Source organism: Haematobia irritans, chromosome 2, assembly GCF_050003625.1.
Source record: "Haematobia irritans isolate KBUSLIRL chromosome 2, ASM5000362v1, whole genome shotgun sequence".
NCBI lineage: Eukaryota > Metazoa > Arthropoda > Insecta > Diptera > Muscidae > Haematobia > Haematobia irritans.
The window spans coordinates 212,111,182-212,133,702 of NC_134398.1; the positions used below are offsets into that span (position 1 = coordinate 212,111,182).

The 22,521-nt window shown below is 27.0% G+C and overlaps 1 protein-coding gene across 1 annotated transcript in view; it reads left to right on the forward strand.

The window, feature by feature from the left end:
- The window catches only part of CadN (neural cadherin), a 470,814-nt gene that overhangs the window by 134,818 nt on the left and 313,475 nt on the right, over positions 1–22,521 (forward strand). The window contains 1 exon segment of the mRNA XM_075297354.1: positions 5,472–5,662. Within this exon segment, the coding sequence (XP_075153469.1) occupies positions 5,472–5,662 (191 nt within the window).

Consider the following 22,521-nt stretch of genomic DNA (forward strand, 5'->3'; position numbering starts at 1 on the left):
TACGTGTTCGTGCCTCAGACCGAGGTGAACCGCCTTCATATGCCGATGTCGATGTAGAATTAGATGTGGTCGATCGTAATAATAAACCACCCATCTGGGATAAGATTGTTTATGGTCCAATACATATAAGGGAAAATGTAACTGTGGGTACGGTTGTAACATCGGTTAAGGCCAGGTTGGTATTTTCCTCTATTTGGTATATCTCTCTCTCGCACACACATACACACTCTCTGTAACTCTTATGCTAAAGTAATTTCTATATTACTTTTAACATAAAATGCTAACATTTACCCACTATTACTATTACTACTATGTTAATAGATTACCAGAGCTAATATTGAGAAAAAAAAGCATTTTTCATTTTATTTAACATTATCCGAAAAAATGTACTAATTTTCCTTTAAATATTTTCCCTTTTATATAACATAACATGAACAATTTTGTATGTTAATACCGGGAGAAAGCTTTAAAATCTCTACTAAACTCTACACAAGGATATAAATGTTACATAGCTGCTTTATTTTTGTGTGAGATTGTAACAGAAATATCCTTTTTGCCATCAACTTTTTTTCTATCCTATATTAACCGTAACCTATGTAAAACGCTATAGCAATGACATCTGGCTCCGTTGTTTTTGAGGACACCAAGACATCAACGAAAATCCAACGTTAAAAAAAAAAGATATACAGAAACCCCCACCAAGACTTGGGGAAATTGTGTTGAGTGTCCTGCCTAATATCAAAGAATTCTTGCAAAACATCAACATTGAATTGGATGATTTTTTTAGAATTTACACAGCGCATGTTGGTTGAATGTTGCACACGGTTGCTGTGGATGTCTAAGCTGAAAATAGAAAAACAACTTTTTCGTGCAGTTTTTGTTTTCACCACATGTGAATTTCCCATTACTGGAATATATAACTACACATTTTTTTCGGTGTGGTTACATTTTAAAATAAAAGCAAAATAACGGAATTTTTGATATTTTGCTTTCTCTGTCACCCTGTATTTTTGTAACGTATATATAAATACTTTTATTCAATCCCATATCATCCACCTCCAGAGGTATTCTATCCAAATTGCAAAACACAACGTAATTGCAAAAAAAAAAAAAAAAAAAACAAAAACATACATGAAAATTGGCTGTGGTACCTTTTTACCCTAACTTTTTAAAACATTTCAGACCTATCACTACATCATGGAAAGGGATAAATATTGTATGGTAATTGGCTTTACACAAAATTATATACATATATGTTTTAAAAAAAATATTTGGGGAAAGATTAAAATGTTTAAATTCAATATTGTAAATTTTTAAATCAACCTCATTAATTTTTTTTTTAATTTTGTTTCAAGTTTTACAAAATTTTACGTTTCAAGCGTTCATATATGATTTCTAACTAAAACGAAGCTAATTTGGATATTTCTTTCATTTGGCTTAAGATCAAAACTTTAAATTATTGTGCATACAGTCCGGCTGTCATGTTAGTGAATTAACCATCACGCTTACCTTTCACACAAAGGTTTATGGGTTAATTCCCGATTCAATCGAAAACCAATAAGTTGTTCATCTATAGGTTAGGGTTAGGTGGCTGCCCGATGTATCAGGTTCACTTAGACTATTCAGTCCATTGTGATACCACATTGGTGAACTTCTCTCTTATCACTGAGTGCTGCCCGATTCCATGTTAAGCTCAAGGACAAGGGACCTCCTTTTTATAGCCGAGTCCGAACGGCGTTCCACATTGCAGCAAAACCACTTAGAGAAGCTTTGAAACCCTCAGAAATGTCACCAGCATTACTGAGGTGGGATAATCCACCGCTGAAAAACTTTTTGGTGTTCGGTCGTAGCAGGAATCGAACCCACGACCTTGTGTATGCAAGGCGGGCATGCTAACCATTGGACCACGGTGGCTACCTTGTTCAGCTATGGATTATCCCCTCTCAGTAATGCTGGTGAAACTTGAGAGTGTTCCAAAACTTCTCCAAAATGTTCCACCGCAATGTAAAATGCCGTTTAGACACGGCTATAAAAACAAGAACCTATAGAATCGGGCAGGACTCAATAAAAAGAGAGAAGTTCATAATGGACTAAATAGTCTAAGTGAGTCTGAAACAGAACCTAAACTACAATCGCTATGGAAATGTTGGCTTTTTTCGTTGGTCTTGTTTTGACCAATAAACTCTCTCTTATGTCCCCGCAATTGTTCTGCTTCTAAGGAATTTCTCCTTCTGAACGTGGCTACCTTCAGGCCCGGTGCGTTCTGTTGCGAAAGGATCGAATACGTCCGCATAAAATAAAATAATTAACCCTAAACAGCTTATATACATCTGAGAGACGTATACGTTTTTTAATTTTTTCGTTCTCTCTCATGAAACTGAGTACCAACAATGTGTTTTCTTTGTTACATCGTCGTCGTTAGTCACGCTACCATGCAGAGAAAGAAGCCGACCCAAATTTGTCGGCGCCGTCTAACACTAAGTTTTTAACTCTGTCGACGTACATTTATCCGTTATAAAATCAAATTGAGGTTATCGGAATGGTTGGGAGATCAATTGTACAACCAATCTTACAATCAAATTTATGTATCACTCCTATTTTCTGAACAAGATTTTCGCGAAATTACTATAGAAACTTGACTCGAAAGTTTAACATTTTTACCGGAAATTAAACAATTACAATTTGTTGAATACTCCTTTGATTTAACAAGATTTGTAATGCCGAGATATTTGCTTTCTCGTAGTGGATTTCAACAAAAACTTTTTCAAAATTATTCATGAAAGAAAGTTACAGCTCAACTGTTCATTTTATGCTAAAATTATAATATTCAGTGCTCCAATATTTATTTCTTCTTTTTGTAAACAAAACTCAGCAATGGAACGAATATTCAATTTTTTTAACAATTGAAATTTGTGAAGAAATTTTGGTGCTAAAAACATTAGCATATAAATACAATTTTTAGGCTTTCAAAATCTGTGGGTCTAATATTTCTATGGAAGAGCTAAGCCCTCCATCCAGGGACCTATCTAATCTTATCGCTAAAAATCGAGATTTCGTGGTTAGTGTGAACGCAGTATTTCCAATTAAATCATAATTCACCGTCCATTTTATAAGTTTATCCGGACGACAGAGTTCGTTTCGCATATATCCCAAATGTTGGCTACACTATAAATTATGCTCGAAGACATAATCCATATTGCTGCTTGTTTATGGGATCGATTACACATTCGTCGATTATTTAGTCATCGTCGACAATTCGTTTCGATTGGCCACATTGTAAGATTCTTTTCAAGCACAGAAATTCCGTCCGGAATAACTTATAGTCTGGACGGCGCACAGAATATCACGTGTGCACTTACCCTAATATATTTTTGTCACATGTTGACATCTAAAGAACATGGTGGGGCTAATCCCTCCCCCAGGGGCCTTTATACGCTTATAGCCAAAAATCGAGATTTCGTGCCTAGTGTGAACGCAGTATTACAAATCGATCGTAAAGTATCAAGTGTGAACGTTCCCTAATATATTTTTTGACACCAAAAGAACATGGTGGGGCTAATCCCCGCCTCAGGGGCCTTTATACGCTTATAGCTAAAAATCGAGATTTCGTGCCTAGTGTGAACGCAGTATTACAAATCGATCGTAAAGTATCAAGTGTGAACGTTCCCTAATATATTTTTTGGTCATATGCTGACACCAAAATAACATGGTTGCATATTGTGTGTTTTCCTTAGGGTTCTTGTACCTACTGAAGTAAGGATGTGCAGATGTGTTTATTGTCGATAATTTATATGCAGTTTAGACACAAACCTCGTGAACAAAAGATAGTTAATCCGGTCAACACACACATTTATTAAATATTTGAATTTGTGGCGTAGTCATTAACTAGAGACTAAAAGTATTTTGAATTCAAAGGTATTTCAAGTCATTGTGTTCGATTTAATTAACAATGATCATGAAAATCCCCTAATGTTGATGGACATACATTTCTTAATATATGGATGCAATAATAGCCGTGTTTTAGATCAAATCTAGAAATTTATATCAACTTAATAAAAGGACGCTTTTTACAATTTTTTATTTTATTTTATTTATTTATTATTTATTACAATTCTAAAAACTATAATAAAAAAGCTACAAAGGCAATTGGCTTACAATTTTTTATATAGAAGGTTTATATGACCGAAACATGGACAATTGAGCTACAATAGTCATGTTTTCTAAAATCTCCTTCAAAAGAAGTTTTCTTATCACATAAATGTGAAGGAAATATTTTTGTTTATTAACAAATTTTTCTTAAAAAAATTTACATTAATTCCTTGCTTCTGATAAAAAATAAATATTTGTATTAGCAATTATTTCAAGGATTAAATTTTCCATATGCTGACCATAAAGTCTTCGTTGACAATACATTTTAATCTTTCCCCATATTTTGCAGAAATTATTTCCACAGAAAAATCTGAATATAAAATAAAATAAAACAAATGGTGTTGGGTTTCTTCATTTCAGGATTTAAAAAATATTATAAATATAATTTTAAATATATTTTTTTTATTTTATTTGCTACACTACTATTAATCTATATAAAAAAATATAAAGCTATATAAATTGAAATACAACAGAAACCAGGTAAAATGCTAACTAAGAAATTCCAAAAAAAAATGTTAAAAAACAATTGCAATATTTTTTTTATAAAATTAAGATATACAAAGTAAATAAAATTTATTTAATATACATATATAATGAATGTAATGCTTAACGAAAACAAAAAAATTGCACCAAAAATATATAAAATATTTTTGTTTGTTTGTATTATTTTTAGTTTATTGGTTAAGTTCTTTTAAGTTAATATCTTAGCTATTAGAAATCATAAAATTAAATTATAATTTTTACAATAAATTCGAACAGGGCTTAAATCGAGACATTTGATTTTTTTTCAGTAGGATACAAAAAAAAAATCATTTAATAATTTGCACTGCCTATGAAAATATGAATGAAATCTAATATTAAGGCGTATATTTTTTTTAATTTCTATTCATTCATGGAATTAAAAAAAAAAAAAAAACAAAGCTTTTCAGTATCATCGTTGGTCAATTGGTATTGCTATAAATAGGTGTTGGTTTTTAATTTTTGATATTTCATTTTGATTTATTTCAAATATTATTTACATATTTAGAATAACTTTTAAATATTGCCAAGATATTGACAACTTTTTTCCCAAGAAATTTAATTTGTATTTTGTCCATCTTTTTTTAATTTCATCTAACATCTTTACAAAACAACAATAATAAAACATCCACAAATATTTAATCCTGGTTTTTGTCAACATACCCGAATTTTTGAATGTTACAAAACCATATATATGTGTGTGTGTATGTGTTCTGAAAAAAAAAAACAAAAAATCATCTTCAAAACTACTACTACTACTATAAAAAAAAACCATAACAAATCATATTAAAAACAAAAAATAGCGTGAAACCTATAAATTAGAAGCCATGGCACAAGACAAAGGTTATCCGCCTTTATCACGTACCGTAGAGGTTCAAATCGATGTTGTAGATCGTGCCAATAATCCTCCAGTTTGGGACCATCCTGTATACGGTCCCATTTATGTCAAGGAGAACATGCCAGTTGGCGGTAAAGTCGTCTCGATCAAAGCCAGGTCTGTTGAATACCATAAAAGATATATTATAGAAAAAGAAATAAAACACTACATATAATAATCACAGAACATCATATAAGTGAAGAAAAAAATCTCCTCATATTATAAAAACAATTACATATATATTTTTTGTAATGTTAATTGTTTTTATTTTTTCGAGGACCTTCCTGTTTTTTTTGCGTTTTTTTGATATATGACAAATTGATTTTGTTTAACATTGCATTCTATGAATATATTATAATTTAATTATATTTATTTTAGTTATTATTCATCCTGTTTTTTTTATAAAGTTTATTTACGTAACAATTTATCATTATGTGTTAAATGTATTTTGAAAGTGTTTTAATGTTATTTGCACAATATGCACCAGTAATCATTAAATTATTAAGTAGAAAAAATATATATATAAAAGCCAGTTTTTAATTTCCTCAGCTAAAAACAAAACAGAAATTAATCCTATAGAAATGTCTATTCATTTTCACTTTATATGAACATTAATATGCTCTATCATATTTAATACTGATATTAAGGAAACAAAACCTATTGAGGTTCAATAATAACTAAATAGAAAAATTGCCATATGTTAAATAAAGGAGGAGGAAGGAGTTATCGATTCTTGAATTTATCCCTTTGATATTTATCCTTTCTTTTTAGTTTTAGATTTTAAAAAGTCTTCTAAATGATTTTTTATAAACATTTAGTTGGTATATTTTGTTTTTGTTTTTTTTTTAAGTAGTTTTTTCCTTTGAAATAAAATTTTGGACAAACGGGGGACTTTTGATTGTTAAATTTGTCTCTCTAAAAATAAATATTTGACACAAACTTTGTTTAGCGTGATTATATTTGTTTCTATAGACATTTTTCTCAAAATTGTTTTTTTGTAGAAAAATTTTTCCAAGTTTTATATCCATACACAATTTTGTCAAAATTTTATTTCTATAGAAAATTTCTTCAAAATTTAGTTTCTATAGACAATTTTGTCAACATTTTATTTCTATAGAAAATTTTGTGAAAACTTTATTTCTGTAGAAAATTTCGTAAAAATTTTATTTCAAAGAAAATATTGTCAAAATTTTATTTCTATAGAAATTGTTATTCTATAGAAAATTTTGTCAAAATTTTATTTCTATATAAAAGTGTTGTCAAAATTTTATTTCTATAGAAAATTTTGTCAAAAGTTTATTCCTTTAGAAAATTTTGTCAAAATTTTATTTCTATAGAAAGTTTTGTCAAAAGTTTTTTCCTATAGAAAATTTTGTCAAAATTTTATTTCTATAGAAATTTTTGTCAAAATTTTATTTCTACAGAAAATTTTGTCAAAATTTTATTTCTATAGAAAATTTTGTAAAAATTTTATTTCTATAGAAAATTTTGTCAAAATTTTATATCTATAGAAAATTTTGTCAAAATTTTATATCTATAGAAAATTTTGTCAAATTTTTATTTCTATAGAAAACTTTGTCAAAATTGTATTTCTATAGAAAACTTTGTCAAAGTTTTATTCCTAAAGAAAATTTTGTGAAAATTTTATTCCTAAAGAAAATTTTGTGAAAATTTTATTTCTATAGAAAATTTTGTCAAGATTTTATTTTTATAGAAAATTTTGTCAAAATTTTATTTCTATACGAAATTTTGCCAAAATTTTATTTCTACACGAAATTTTATCAAAATTTTATTTTTATAGAAAACTTTGTCAAAATTTTATTTCTATAGAAAATTTTGTCAAAATTTTATTTCTATAGAAAACTTTGTCAAAATTTTATTTCTATAGAAAATTTGTCAAAGTTTTATTTCTAAAGAAATTTTTGCAAAATTTTATCTCTATAGAAAATTTTGTCAAAGTTTTATCTCTGTAGAAAATTTCGTAAACATTTTATTTCCATTGAATATATTGTCAACATGTTATTTCTATAGAAAATTTGGCAATATTTTATTTCCATAGAAATTTTTTTGTAAAAATTTTATTTCTATAGAAAACTTTGTCAAAAGTTTTATTTCTATAGAAAATTTTGTGAAAATTTTATTTCTATAGAAAACTTTGTCAAAATTTTATTTCTATAGAAAACTTTGTCAAAGTTTTATTCCTAAAGAAAATTTTGTGAAAATTTTATTCCTAAAGAAAATTTTGTGAAATTTTATTTCTATAGAAAATTTTGTCAAGATTTTATTTTTATAGAAAATTTTATTTTTATACGAAATTTTGCCAAAATTTTATTTCTACACGAAATTTTATCAAAATTTTATTTTTATAGAAAACTTTGTCAAAATTTTATTTCTATAGAAAATTTTGTCAAAATTTTATTTCTATAGAAAATTTTGTCAAAATTTTATTTCTAAAGAAACTTTTGTCAAAATTTTATCTATATAGAAAATTTTGTCAAAATTTTATCTCTATAGAAAATTTCGTAAACATTTTATTTCCATTGAATATATTGTCAACATGTTATTTCTATAGAAAATTTGGCAATATTTTATTTCCATAGAAAATTTTTTGTAAAAATTTTATTTCTATAGAAGACTTTGTCAAAAGTTTTATTTCTATAGAAAATTTTGTGAAAATTTTATTTCTATAGAAAAATTTCGTAAAAATTTTAATCCCATAGAAAATGTTGTCAAAATTTTATTTCTATATAAAAATGTTGTCAAAATTTTATTTCTATATAAAAATGTTGTCAAAATTTTATTTCTATAGAAAATTTTGTCAAAGTTTTATATCTAAAGAAAATATTGTCAATATTTTATTTCTATAGATAATTTGGCAACATTTTATTTCCATAGAAAATATTTTGTAAAAATTTTATTTCTATAGAAAACTTTGTCAAAGTTTTATTTCTAAAGAAAATTTTGTCAAAATTTTATTTCTATAGAAAATTTTTTGAAAATTTTATTTCTATAGAAAATTCTGTAAAAATTTTATTTCCATAGAAATTATTTTGTTAAAAATTCTATTTCTATAGAAAACTTTGTCAACATTTTATTTCTATAGAAAATTTGGCAATATTTTATTTCCATAGAAAATATTTTGTAAAAATTTTATTTCTATAGAACTATTTGTAAAAATATGATTTCTATAGAAAATTTTGTCAAAATTTTATTTCTATATAAAAATGTCAAAATTTTATTTCTATAGAAAATTTTGTCAAAATTTTGTTTCTATAGAAAATTTTGTCAAAATTTTATTTCTATAGAAAATTTTGTCAAAATTTTATTTCTATAGAAAACTTTGTCAAAATTTTATTTCCATAGAAAATATTGTCAAAAGAAAAATTCTTTACCACAGAAAAGAAATTACATTTTTCGTGGATACAATCATTTTTTATCATTTTTAGCGCACTCGAATTAGTACTAATTCTTAACCACAACCCAGCAACAAATACTTCAGCAGTAAGACTTTAGTTACGATTTTTGGTATACAATAAGGTAGGCAGTGCATCCACACTGCATGAATCGGTGGTAATAACGTAAACGAGTAGTCAAACTACTTTATGATCATTCGTTTAAGTTATTGTAACCAATTCATGCAGTATGGATGCATGAAACGTAGTGCTGTTTTCCTTCACGCAAACAATGCTATACTCAAGATTATTATCACTTCTGAGCAATATTTCTATTAAAATTAGCAATTATATCAGCGCTTTGTGGCAGCTGCTCTAAATTGGGGCATCGCCCACAAAAATCAACGCTGATTCGGTTGTTTTGTTTGGCAGTTGGTACTGCCTCTCTCCCTTACAATCCTGCTGAAATAGTGCTCCATTTTTTGTTGGGAAATACTTTTCTAAAGTATAGACAAAATAATATGTGCTGGGTTATACCTAACATAACGTTTTAGCACAAAGAACTGTTATACTGTGTGTATAGAATATTGCCGAGAAATATCTCCAAAAATATTATACTTTTATGCAGATCACTACAGATTATTCCAGAATTAGTCCATGTCCAACGTTTTGTATATGAGGTATTGCATTTACGATTAATATGTGATCATAATAGTAGATTTCAACCAAAAATTAAAAGTTATAACAGTTTTTGTTTTTCTATACATATATTTTGTCCTTATGCTGGAACCTTTCATTTCTTTAACCAATCTTATATAATCAACCTAGCAGTCATTTGTCAAAGTATAATATTTTTAATTTGTACAATAGTTATTCATATTCATATAACAGATTTTTCTGTTTGAGAATATTACGACGTTATAATATAAATCAAGATTTCTTTTGGCGCTAAAACCGCAACTCATTGGAACAATAAAATTATGCCACATCTTGTAGTAGGTATTAATCAGTAGTCCCATCTCAAGTGGTCTGAATTGCTAAATATATAACAGTTATGTTAATTGTACGTTGTTCCAATCTTTTCCTTAACGTCGAGAATGTTTGGGACAACAAAATCATTTTTTAGTAATGATTTTCAATCAATTTTACGTTTGCCACTGCATATATGATTATTGTAATAGGTATTTACCAAATGTTTTTAATTATAACAGTTTTGCTAAATTTTGGAGTTTTATTTTTTCAACACTTTATTTCCCTATTTTAATTAAATTAACGTTTGTCACTGTGTAAATGATTATTGTAAAGGATATTTAGCAATTGTTCTTAATTATATAAATAGTTTTGTTTCATTATAACAGTTTTGATTTGTTTTAGTTTTTGTTTTAGTTTTTTCAACATTGGTCACTATGTTTATATGGTTATATACTCTTAAAACTCTTACGTTTTTAAAAATAAAATCTAGAACTTAAAATGTTTACCCCAATCATGTTTTTTGTCAATAACTTCATGGATATGGCATCGAAAACAAAAACTGAATAGACATTTCTATGGAACAAATATGATTTTCCCTTTTTTATAGTTAAAAAAAAAATCAATTTTCCAACCTACTTTTAGTTTTATTTATTTCTAAACAAATCGAAAGTTTCCCGCTCTCACCATCCACCCAAACCCCAAATCCTTAATCTCACTCGTTTGCACAATCACTTTACTCATTTATCGCACTTGCACTTAAAAAATATATATTCGTTTTCATCTGCACAAACAAACAAAAATGTGAGAAGCAAAAATAAACTAAAACCCCCCAAAAAAAATAATATAAAGAAAGCGCACATATCTACTCACTTTGTAATAAAACATTATATTAATGCGTCGTTCACCTTTTTTTTTAATGCACTCTTTCATTAAAATACATGCACACTATATTATAGCACATAACACTATGCACTCAGCCAATGGACTTTAGGTTAGTTTTTCATATTTAAAATATACTAGTTTACTAGCACAGTGGGCTTTTAAAGTAAATATACACATACATACATATAAATATCTACTATATAGAGTAAGGACAAAATGAAATCAGTGATAAACATCGTTTGTATGTATGGTATGTGTATACCTTTATGCCCAGCATCCATAAACACGAGCCAAGTAATTATGTATGTACTTAAGCACAAACAAATTATGTCTATTGTAAATATGCAACCACTTGCACTTAAATATCATTAAGTCATATTAACGTGCCATATAGTTGGGTCCCAAATTTGTATTCATGAAAAAGCATTTAATAATTAGTATAAATTAGAACAGCTAGTTTTAGTAAAAGTTTATTCAACTCTAGTGGACTGTATTTATTTATTTGCATTCTTCAAATGTGAGGGGACTTGGGAAATGCAATTTTTGAAATAATTTGTGTCCTCATAGATACTGGTTTCATACAAGTTTTAAATATTAAATAATTATTGAAAAAAAAATGCCTTAATATTGTTATCTTATTTTGTCTTTAAGAAGTGTGTTCATAACGGAGCTCTACTTTACTGTATATATAAAAGTTTTCCAAAACTGTCATAATTTATTAGGTAAAAAAATGCAGTACAATAATTCATTTACGAAAATTGTCTGTGAATTTTTTCCGCATCTAATCCCTCCTACTAAATATTTAGTGCAGTATAACAGTGATCTTAGTTCGAGAAAATACATTACCAAGACTCATTCATAAACTGTCATTTAAATTTATTACGTTAAAGAACCTATGTATATATAGGTCTTGAGGCGAGATGAACCCCAAATTACAGGATTTTTTAAATTTTCGTGGAAACTATAGTGCAATAATACATTTACGAAAAATGCTAGAGCATTTTGTTGCATTTAATTCCCCATACTAAATATTTAATGCAGTATAACAGTTATTTTTTGAAATAGGTAATCTTAACACAGAAAAAAATTTCACGAAAATTTTTCCTATTAAAGTCTTGAGACAACACTAAGAAATTACCAAGACTCATTCATAAACTGCCGTTTAAATTTTCTGTTTTCACATAATTTATTATGTTAATGAACCAACGTATATATTGGTATTGTTATAAGACGGAATTATGAACCTATCAGCTCCAAACTGAGGTTCGTAAGAACTGCGATGCAATACTATATTTACGAAAATGTTTTGTATTTTTTTTTGTGCAGCTTATTCATCCTACTAAATATTTAATGCAGTATAACAGTTATTTTTTTAATAAGTAATCATAGTTCGAGAAAACATTAATATATTACCAAGGCGAATTCATAAAATGTCATTGAAATTCTCTGCTTCCATATACTATATTAAGTTAATGAATCTAACTTTAATAGATGTATAGGTCTTGTGATACGATCAGCTCCAAATTACAGGATGTTTTTATAATTTTTCATAGAATCTATAGTGCAATACTACATTAACTAAAAATGCCGGAGCATTTTTTTTCTGCAGCTAATCCACCCTATTAACACGTTGACTGCCGCACTACGAGATAACTCGTAGTGACCAGTTTTCTGAAAATGGCCTTGGCAGTTAACGTGTTAAATATTTAATGCAGTATAACTGTTATTTTTTTGAAGTCTTAATTCTAGACAACACTAAGAAATTACCCATTCCGAGTTAGTGACACTTTTGTTCTGCTTTCCGTTTGTATACAAGAATTTTGCCGGGTATTCCAATTGGTTTTATGCTGTTGTTAGTATATCAGCCAAACAGAAAATATAGATAGTTATACTTTTGTGTCAAGCACAAAATAACAGAGTAAGAAAAACAGTTTGGGTCGATTTGTCGCTTGTAAAACTTTTAGAAAATTTCTAATACATTACTTTTGGACTACAAGTAAGCGATATTTGTCGTCAATATACAAATTTCAACTGTATAACAGTTTTTGTAAACAATATCGTCTCGTCGTTTAAGTATTATAAGAGGTTTTTAAACTTTATAAAATAGCAACAAAACTAAATCGCATTTTTTTTTACTTAATATCAGTAGACAGGTTAGTGATATTTTTTATAACAGTTTCAACAAGTATGTTATAAGAAGAATATCATATTTATTACAGGGTTAAACATTTTTTTAAAACTTCACAATAAATGATAATTGGCACGTCGTGGTGGGTTATACGTATTTGGCTAGAGTTAGAGGCCCCCTTTCATTGAGATAGAAATAAAATACGGTTGAACATATTGATATAAGATCCATTTATTCTAATTATTCATAGGAATTTTATGGGAAATATGTGTATAACAGTATTGTATTAGACATCATATTGGTTATCTAACAGTTTTGAACGAAATGTGCACATCGTTTCTGCACATTTTAGTGGATTTTATAAAGTATAGCAGTTTTAAAACTTCTGAACAAAATTCACAAGCAAAAGGAGATTACATTAATAACGTAACGCAATATGAGGAAACTGTTTTTGGTCAGCAGTATAAAATAACAGGTTGGCTGATAAGTCCCCGGTCTACCAAAGAAAAACATATTTTTTTGTCAAAATTCGTTTTTATTATTCAACATAGTTCCCTTCAAGAGCGATACAACGATTATAACGACAAATTTTTTGATGCCATTTTGGTAGTACTCCTTCGGTTTTCCTCAAAATAGGCCTCAGTTTCGGCGATCACCTCTTCATTGCAGCCAAATTTTTTCCCTGCGAGCATCCTTTTGAAGTCTGAGAACAAGAAAAAGTCGCTGGGGGCCAGATCTGGAGAATACGGTGGGCGGGGAAGCAATTCGAAGCCCAATTCATGAATTGTTGCCATTGTTCTCAACGACTTGTGGCACAGTGCGTTGTCTTGGTGGAACAACACTTTTTTCTTCTTCATATGGGGCCGTTTTGCCGCGATTTCGACCTTCAAATGCTCCAATAGCGCCATATAATAGTCACTGTTGATGGTTTTTCCCTTCTCAAGATAATCGATAAAAATTATTCCAGAGGCCATTACTTTGCCAGCGGACTTTTGAGTCTTTCCACGCTTCGGAGACGGTTCACCGGTCGCTGTCCACTCAGCCGACTGTCGATTGGACTCAGGAGTGTAGTGATGGAGCCATGTTTCATCCATTGTCACATATCGACGGAAAAACTCGGGTGTATTACGAGTTAACAGCTGCAAACACCGCTCAGAATCATCAACAAGTTGTTGTTTTTGGTCAAATGTGAGCTCGCGCGGCACCCATTTTGCACAGAGCTTCCGCATAACCAAATATTGATGAATGATATGACCAACACGTTCCTTTGATATATTTAAGGACTCTGCTATCTCGATCAACTTCATTTTACGGTCAATTAAAATCATTTTGTGGATTTTTTTTCGTCGGTAACCACTTCTTTCGGGCGTCCACTGCGTTCACCGTCCTCCGTGCTCATTTTACCACGCTTAAATTTGGCATACCAATCAATTATTGTTGATTTCCCTTGGGCAGAGTCCGGAAACTCATTATCAAGCCAAGTTTTTGCTTCCACCGTACTTTTTCCCTTCAGAAAACAGGAAATTATCAAAACACGAAATTCCTTTTTTCCATTTTTTTCACAATAACAAAAGTTGCTTCACAAAAGACGCTCTATCTCACAAACTAATTGACTTACAGACGTCAAATTTTGACACGAATCATTTGAAGGTTGGTACTATATAAAAGTAATATGCATTTAACATAATACTAGTGACGCCATCTATGCGTCAGACTGGGGACTTATCAGCCAAACTGATAGTTGCATTGTCGATTTTTAAAATGCATGTAATTTTTAAAATGCATATGCATTTAATACTAGCGACGCCATCTATGTGTCAGACCGGGGATTATCAGCCAACCTGTTATAACAATTTTAGAAATTTTGAACCTTTTTTGACGATGTATGTCAGTTTAAAATATTCACATTTTATAACAGTGGTACCATAGCTCCATAACATTTCATGAACTCTATGAAAAAAGTTTCTTCGGTCTCTATAAAATATTTAATCAATAGAATAGGACTATAATACAACAACAGATTTCATATACCGTTCAAATTATTCTTCTTTATGTTTCTATAACGTATATTTAAAAAAAAATTTTAAAGTATACCACTTTTGCTAAATTTTGAAAGAGATAAGGTCTAGGAGATTATATAGAAACGAATCCACTCTGTTTCGGTATTAAAAATTTTAACAGAAATAATCAAATTCGATTATAATTAGAATTGTTATTTTAGAATTGGAATACACAATTTAAAAATATGTATAACAGTTTCATATTGTAAGGTTATAACACATTGCCAGTACAGTTCAAAATTCGCCTTAAGTATAAAACTGTTTGTTTAAATTTAATAAGACGTTAAATATATTATAAATTAATTCAGAATAGCATAGTTGATTTTTGTTATACTGTTATACTAGTTTCGTAATATCAGAAAAATTTCATCTGCGATTAACAAAGCTGGCTCTTTACGAAGTTATTAGAATTTGATAAGACTTTAAATAGGCTATAAAATTATTGAAAACGACACAGATGTCTGGGCTGTATAACAGTTTCCTGATATCAACAAAAAATCCGATATTTTGTATTAAACAGATTATTCACTGTTTTATATTTCTTGCCTCAATTTCATCACTTTGTTGTAAATTTCAGAAGACTTAAAATATACCATAAATTTATTCAAAAGAACATATGTTAGAGGATGTGAGTGTATAACAGTTTCCTTAACAGTTTCGGAAAAAAATGGCGATTAATTTATTACGTATAAAAATAATAAATTAATCGCACTTGTGTTCGAGACAATAATGGTTCTTTACAAACTAATTAGAATTAGATTTTTTTAAAATCTCCAATAAAATATATAAATGTTTATCTGGATATACTTTTATGGTTTGGAAAGCAGATGTTTTTCAATTGGAATATATTTTTGTATATAAAGTTATTTGGGTTTCAAGGGTTCTGTTTAAGCAATATTCATATATTATTATTTTGCACCTTGCACCATTACAGCACAATTCGTTTAGATTTCACAAATTTATAGTAAAATTTAATTCTTTCGGAAAAATAAAAAATTTAGATAAATATAAACAAAAATTTAGTTTTTCCCTTTATTTTTATGATGTCACTTTCGTTAAGATATCTAAATTCTACTTTCACCATATGAAAAAAAACTACTAAAACAAATTAAGAAAAAAAGAGAAAACATTTAATGCTAGCAAAATTCATGTTATCTCATGTAATTATAACCCCTCAAGATATACTATAAAATAAAAATAAGCAAACAAAGTGTTAAGTATTTATGACATTTCTGAAATAAAAACACTCTGCTCAAGTATCATCATCTTCAATTTACCACCATCACACATTAAAAGAGAAAAGAAAAGAAAAAAAAATCAAGCAAAATCAGAACAAGTGTTTTTAGTTCATATGTATTTTATTTAAAAATAACATGTAAGTGTTATTAACAAAATTCATTTAGTTTTAAGGGTATAACAGTTTTTCGTGTTAGGCTAACATATATCGTTCGTATACTATAATAATGCATTAAAACACTTGTGTGGTTCTTGTTGAATTGTTTGGCTCTTTTCCTATTAATGCGCTTTGGTTTCTTGTCCTGATGGATAAAAAAAAAAAACAAAAAGTAAACACTTGCAACAATGACCAAAACCATTAAGAACACGTTAAGTGAAAATGTAGTTTAAGTATTATAGTGTATATTTTTTTTGTTCTCTGCTTTATTTTGTTATCAAAAATATTTGTATCAGAACACACTAAGAAAACCACAAGAAGAAAAATAATTGCAGCATCAAAAGAAAGAAAACAAAATAAATGGAAAGTATATATTTTTTAAGAGAAAGGTCAAGGACTATAGCTTAAAAATTTGGTAAAGAAGAAGCGATCCTTACAGCTACGTACTAACAAGTTATCTTTTGACCGACGGACTTTTCGTTGATGAGTTTTTAAAATATTGAAAAATAACCCTACCATTGTAGTTTAGGAAATTTCATTAAGTCTTACATCAGCTATATTAGCCCTTGAGTAATTTCATACCACATGTAGTAGATTTTAGATGACAAAAGTTTAGGAAAAACTATGTGAAATTTTCTCACTATAGAAGAACAGTTTTTCCTACATTAGCACAGTTTCAATATGAAGCGGCTTCTTTTACTTTCGAAATTATAACATTTATAAATTGTAGAAATTTAACATATAAATAAAAACTAATTTAATTAAATTAGTTTTTATTTATATGATTAATTTATTGAATGTATAAACTTTTTTATAGTGTAAAAAATCGTATTACTCTATGAGAAATAACGTCTCAAAAATTTTTACTTCCTAAAATTTATGCATATTATTTCGTATGACAACAAAAATTTCGTATACCAATTTCAAAACAAGTGCACGTAAATCCCTTTTTTATAAACACATGAGAAAGTGATATACAATTTGAGTTAGCTTTCCTACCAATATAACAGTAGGCAATAACAATTTTTTCCTTCAAACAAAATATTCTTAGCAAATCTTCCGAGCTTTCAAAAACGCATAAACAATTTTATTAAAGGTATAACAGTTTTTAAAAATGTTATACAAGTTACTTTTCCTTAAATATACCTTTTAAAAATTTTTTTCAAAACGGATATACAATTTTATTAAAGGTATGACAATTTTTAAAAATATTATAAATTTTACTTTTACTTAAAAATACCTCCTACAAAAGTTTTTCATACCAGTGTAAAATGTATAACAGTATACAATATCAGCAAGAGTGTTTTTTCTAGCATCAATATATTCTTAACGAATTTTCAGAGTTTTTCTAAAAGCATAGACAACTTTATTAAAGGTATAACAGTTTTTTGAAATATTATAAAAGAAAATTAGCCCCAACAAAATGTATAACAGTATACAGTATCGTCAAGAGAGATTTTTTCTAGCAAAAAATATTTGTATCGAATTTTTCGAAGTTTTTCTAAAAGCATAAACAACTTAATTAAAGGTATAACAGTTTTTTGAAATATTATAAAAAAATTAGCTTCAATAAAATGTATAACAGTATACAATGTAAGCAAGTGTGTTTTTTTTCTAGAAAAAAATATTTTTTTTTTCAAAGTTTTTCTAAAAGCATAAACAACTTTATTAAAGGTATAACAGTTTTTTTTAATATTATAAAAGAAAATTAGCTTCAATAAAACTAAACAAAAAAGTTTGTCATACCAGTGGAAAATGTATAACAGTTTTTTGTTTTTTTCTAGCAAAAAATCAAAAATATTCTTAACGAAGTTTCAGAACTTTCCAAAAAGCATAAATAAGTATAACAGTCATCGGCTAAAAGTGACTTTTGCTTCAATGTAGTTTTATAAAAAAATTTGCCTTACCTTTGTATGTTGGAATTATAAAATAATTTTTCATTGAAAATTTTAAATTGTACATAGCTCTTTAATGAAGACAATGGAATTTTACTGTAAAGTTAGGTTTCTATGGGAATTAATTCATGTCATACTGCATGCGAAATATGGCAATTTTTGTGGAACATTTTATTTTCACTATTAGGGAATATTATTAGGGAATAAACGAATCAAAAACTCAGAGATAACTTTGTGGTATAGGTAAATAAAAAATTTCATATAATTTTTCAACTTTTTAACTGGAAAATTCTTTCATACTTTTCTAAAGAAGAAAATGTTATATTACTTCGATTATAATGTCACATTTTTGGATCATATTTCCATTTGATGTTAAACAGCAATTCTTGCTTAATGCTTAGTACTAAGTTCGTTTCTGCGAAAAACGAATATCTTCATATATATCCGTGAATAGGGTCTCAAACCCAGGGATGTTACCTTTTTTATGCGAAATAATAGGACTGCCTATTTTTTTCGTTCGAAAAATCCAGGGTTGCATAAATATGTGTCTGAAAATGCTCAAAACAAATATTTCGCATTTATTCCGTACTAACGTTTTTTATATGGAGTATAACAGTTTTTCATGCGAAAATGTGATCTTAGTACTAGGCTTAAAGCAGAAACTCTTAAAGTATAACAGTTAAAAATATATGTCTAACAGGATTTATTTTTCGTAATGAGTATAACAGTTTCTAAAGAAAGTATAACGGTTCTTAATGTACATATCAAACAATAATTATACTTTTTTCATTTAAGGTCTTTTATAGGTTCAGAATACGCTGTTCGTTATTAAAATAATGGGGATGAGTATACTCTACATGTGTGTGTGATCTTCTTCATTTCTTATAATCTTTAACATTTTCTAATTTCTAATAATCGAAAATCGTAATCCGTAACAATTAATTTTCAGCTTGAAAACCAAACCCATGGCTTTTAAGATTGTCGAATTACAAATTATGACAGTTTTTTACTTACATGGAACTAAAACATGATTTTTTTATTACCCGTGATAGAAATTCCCAACAAACAATTTTTTTATAAGGCCTTAAAAATATTTGCTAACCCGTATAAGCGTATTTTTTATACCCTCCACCATAGGATGGGGGGTATATTAACTTTGTCATTCTGTTTGTAACACATCGAAATATTGTTCTAAGACCCCATAAAGTATATATATTCTGGGTCGTGTTGAAATTCTGAGTCGATCTGAGCCTGTCCGTCCGGCAAGTGTTACCGCAACCCAAGTAATTCGATTGTGGATGTCAGTCTTTCGTAGAAGTTTCTACGCAATCCATGGTGGAGGATACATAAGATTCGGCCTGGCCGAACTTACGGCCGTATATACTTGTCTTTAATTATTAGTTACTTAACTACATATTACCTGTGCGACTTGAACACACTTATTATAAAGAGTATAACAGTTTGTTTGCTAACTGGTATAAGAGTATATTTCCACTATTTCTTATTTAAATATGACATTTAAAAATTTTCTGGACCCATAAAGAGTTTTCTAAACTATATAACAGTTTAAATAAAATTCTTTATTATGGATTAACAGCTGTACAATTTAGTTGTTATAAAAAAGGCTGGTATGATAATGCAAAAATGTAGGATTTATTATTTTTTACCATCGTTTTTTTTTTTTAACTGAGCCTCCAAAGAGTTTCCTAAACTGTATAACAGTTGAAATAAAATTCTTCTTTTGGGAATTAGGAGCTTTACCCTTTAGTTGTTATAAAAATCACCTATGATTATTCTAGAATTTAGGGTTAATTTTATTTTATCATTACACAGTGAAATAGGAAAAGTGTATAAAAAAATATATATAAAATGACCAAACATTTTCTCTAAAAATATATAAAAATTTTATTAAATATAAACCTTAAAAATTCCAGAATATTATATTTTTTAACATATGCAGCAATTATTTTTCTTCTTTTTTTGTGTAATAGCTATTTTATATTTAGTATTTAAATAATAGGCAAAATTTTATGAAGAAATCACAACCAACACAAAAAATTATTTTAGGCAAATTTGTTATAAAAAATTGAACATTTTTTTTCCAACAAACCAGAAATCCAACCATTTGTAAAACTCTTGAATTAAATACAATGAATCATAAAAAAAAAACAAATGCAAATCATTATCAAAACATGTCATACAAAACACCCACAACCAAAAATCATCATTCATATACCAAGCAGAAAAAAAACCAAACCTCATAGCCATAAATTTAAACATCTTATCCTGATCAGCAAAAGAAAAAATCCCATTCCTTTTCCCTTAAAAAAAAAAACAGAAACACATTTCCCTTTTATTTCCCGCCCCCCAAAAAAACACAAAGGCCTAGACTTTCGTTAATTTTTTTTTTGTGAATAAAACGAAAACTGACAAGGCCATGTGTTGTTTTGTTATTAAGCAAAATTTTTTCTTTCTTTCCTAATCACAATTTAATTATGACCATATCCTTTTTTCCCCACATCATTTGTACCTTTGATACGTCCTTTTGAGATTCCTTTTTTTAGTCAATCCCCTTTTCTTAGAGACTAAGGAAAAAAGGCTAAATATTTTTGAAGCCTTACAAAAAACAAAAAGAAAAAACACATATTTCTTTTGTTTGGTAATTTACCAAGTTTATGAAACATTTTGTTTGTTTAACAATAAAGGAAAACAAATATTTCTTAATTTTTTTTCTCTTGTCACATTTTTTCATAAATGTTATTTTTTTTTTATGTATAACAATACGTTTTTACAAAGCACTTTGTTGAAGAAAAAACAAATATCCATGCAAAAATATTCACTCAACATTAAAAAATTTTTGCAAAGCACATATTTTTCTTAATGCAAACCATTTCATTTTTTGGAATATCCATCCTTTTGTCCTTGTTTTTTTAATTTTGTTAAAGCATTTCTATAGAACATGGCGTCATAAAACAATCGATTTTTGTATTTTGTTTATGTCGCATGTTGTGCAATATCAATATTATTTTATCCTCATTTTTTTCGAATATAATTTTTGAAAAATAAAATTTATTTTAGTTGTTTTTCCTTTGATATTTTTGTTGATAAAGTTTATGGTTAAAACAAAAACAACTGTTACAAAACAAAAAAGCGTTTATTTTCCTTTAGTTAGTATTATTTGTTTAATAAATAAAATTAATAATATATTTTCGTATGGGTATTAAAAGAAATGCAGTGAAAGTGAAAAACTCGATATGATATTTTTTATATTATCCAGTTTAAATTATTTTAATTTTTTTAGTGTTACTTTTATAAAAAAAAATTAAATTCAAAATAAATATACAAACTATTTAGAATATTTTGTTTTGTTATAAAATACTAAAAATTTTTGTATTTTAATAAAAATATATATATTTTTATTATTAATCAAAAAAGAAAGAACCGAGGTTGAATGAGGCCGCAGAAATTGTTAAAGCAGCAAATTTTATTAAAAAATTATTTTACAATTTTTAATTTATGTTTTTATACAAATTAGTACAATAAAACTAGAAATAAAAACTATTTCAAAAGTTTTGTTTGTCTATCTATACGCAGTAATTAATTAAAATATTTTTTGAAATATATATATATATATATATATATATATATATATATATATATATATATATATATATATATATATATATATATATATATATATATATATATATATATATATATATATATATATATATATATATATATATATATATATATATATATATATATATATATATATATATATATATATTGAAATAGCTTCAATTAATAGATAAAATATATATTTCATTAATAAATCAATTGATTTCTTCGAAACCGTTTTCTTTTGAATTTTTTATAATAGACCAATAAAAAATTTAAAAATGTTTATTATTATTATTATTATTATTATTATTATTATTATTATTATTATTATTATTATTATTATTATTATTATTATTATTATTATTATTATTATTATTATTATTATTATTATTATTATTATTATTATTATTATTATTATTATTATTATTATTATTATTATTATTATTATATTATTATTATTATTATTATTATTATTATTATTATTATATTATTATTATTATTATTATTATTATTATTATTATTATTATTATTATTATTATTATTATTATTATTATTATTATTATTATTATTATTATTATTATTATTATTATTATTATTATTATTATTATTATTATTATTATTATTATTATT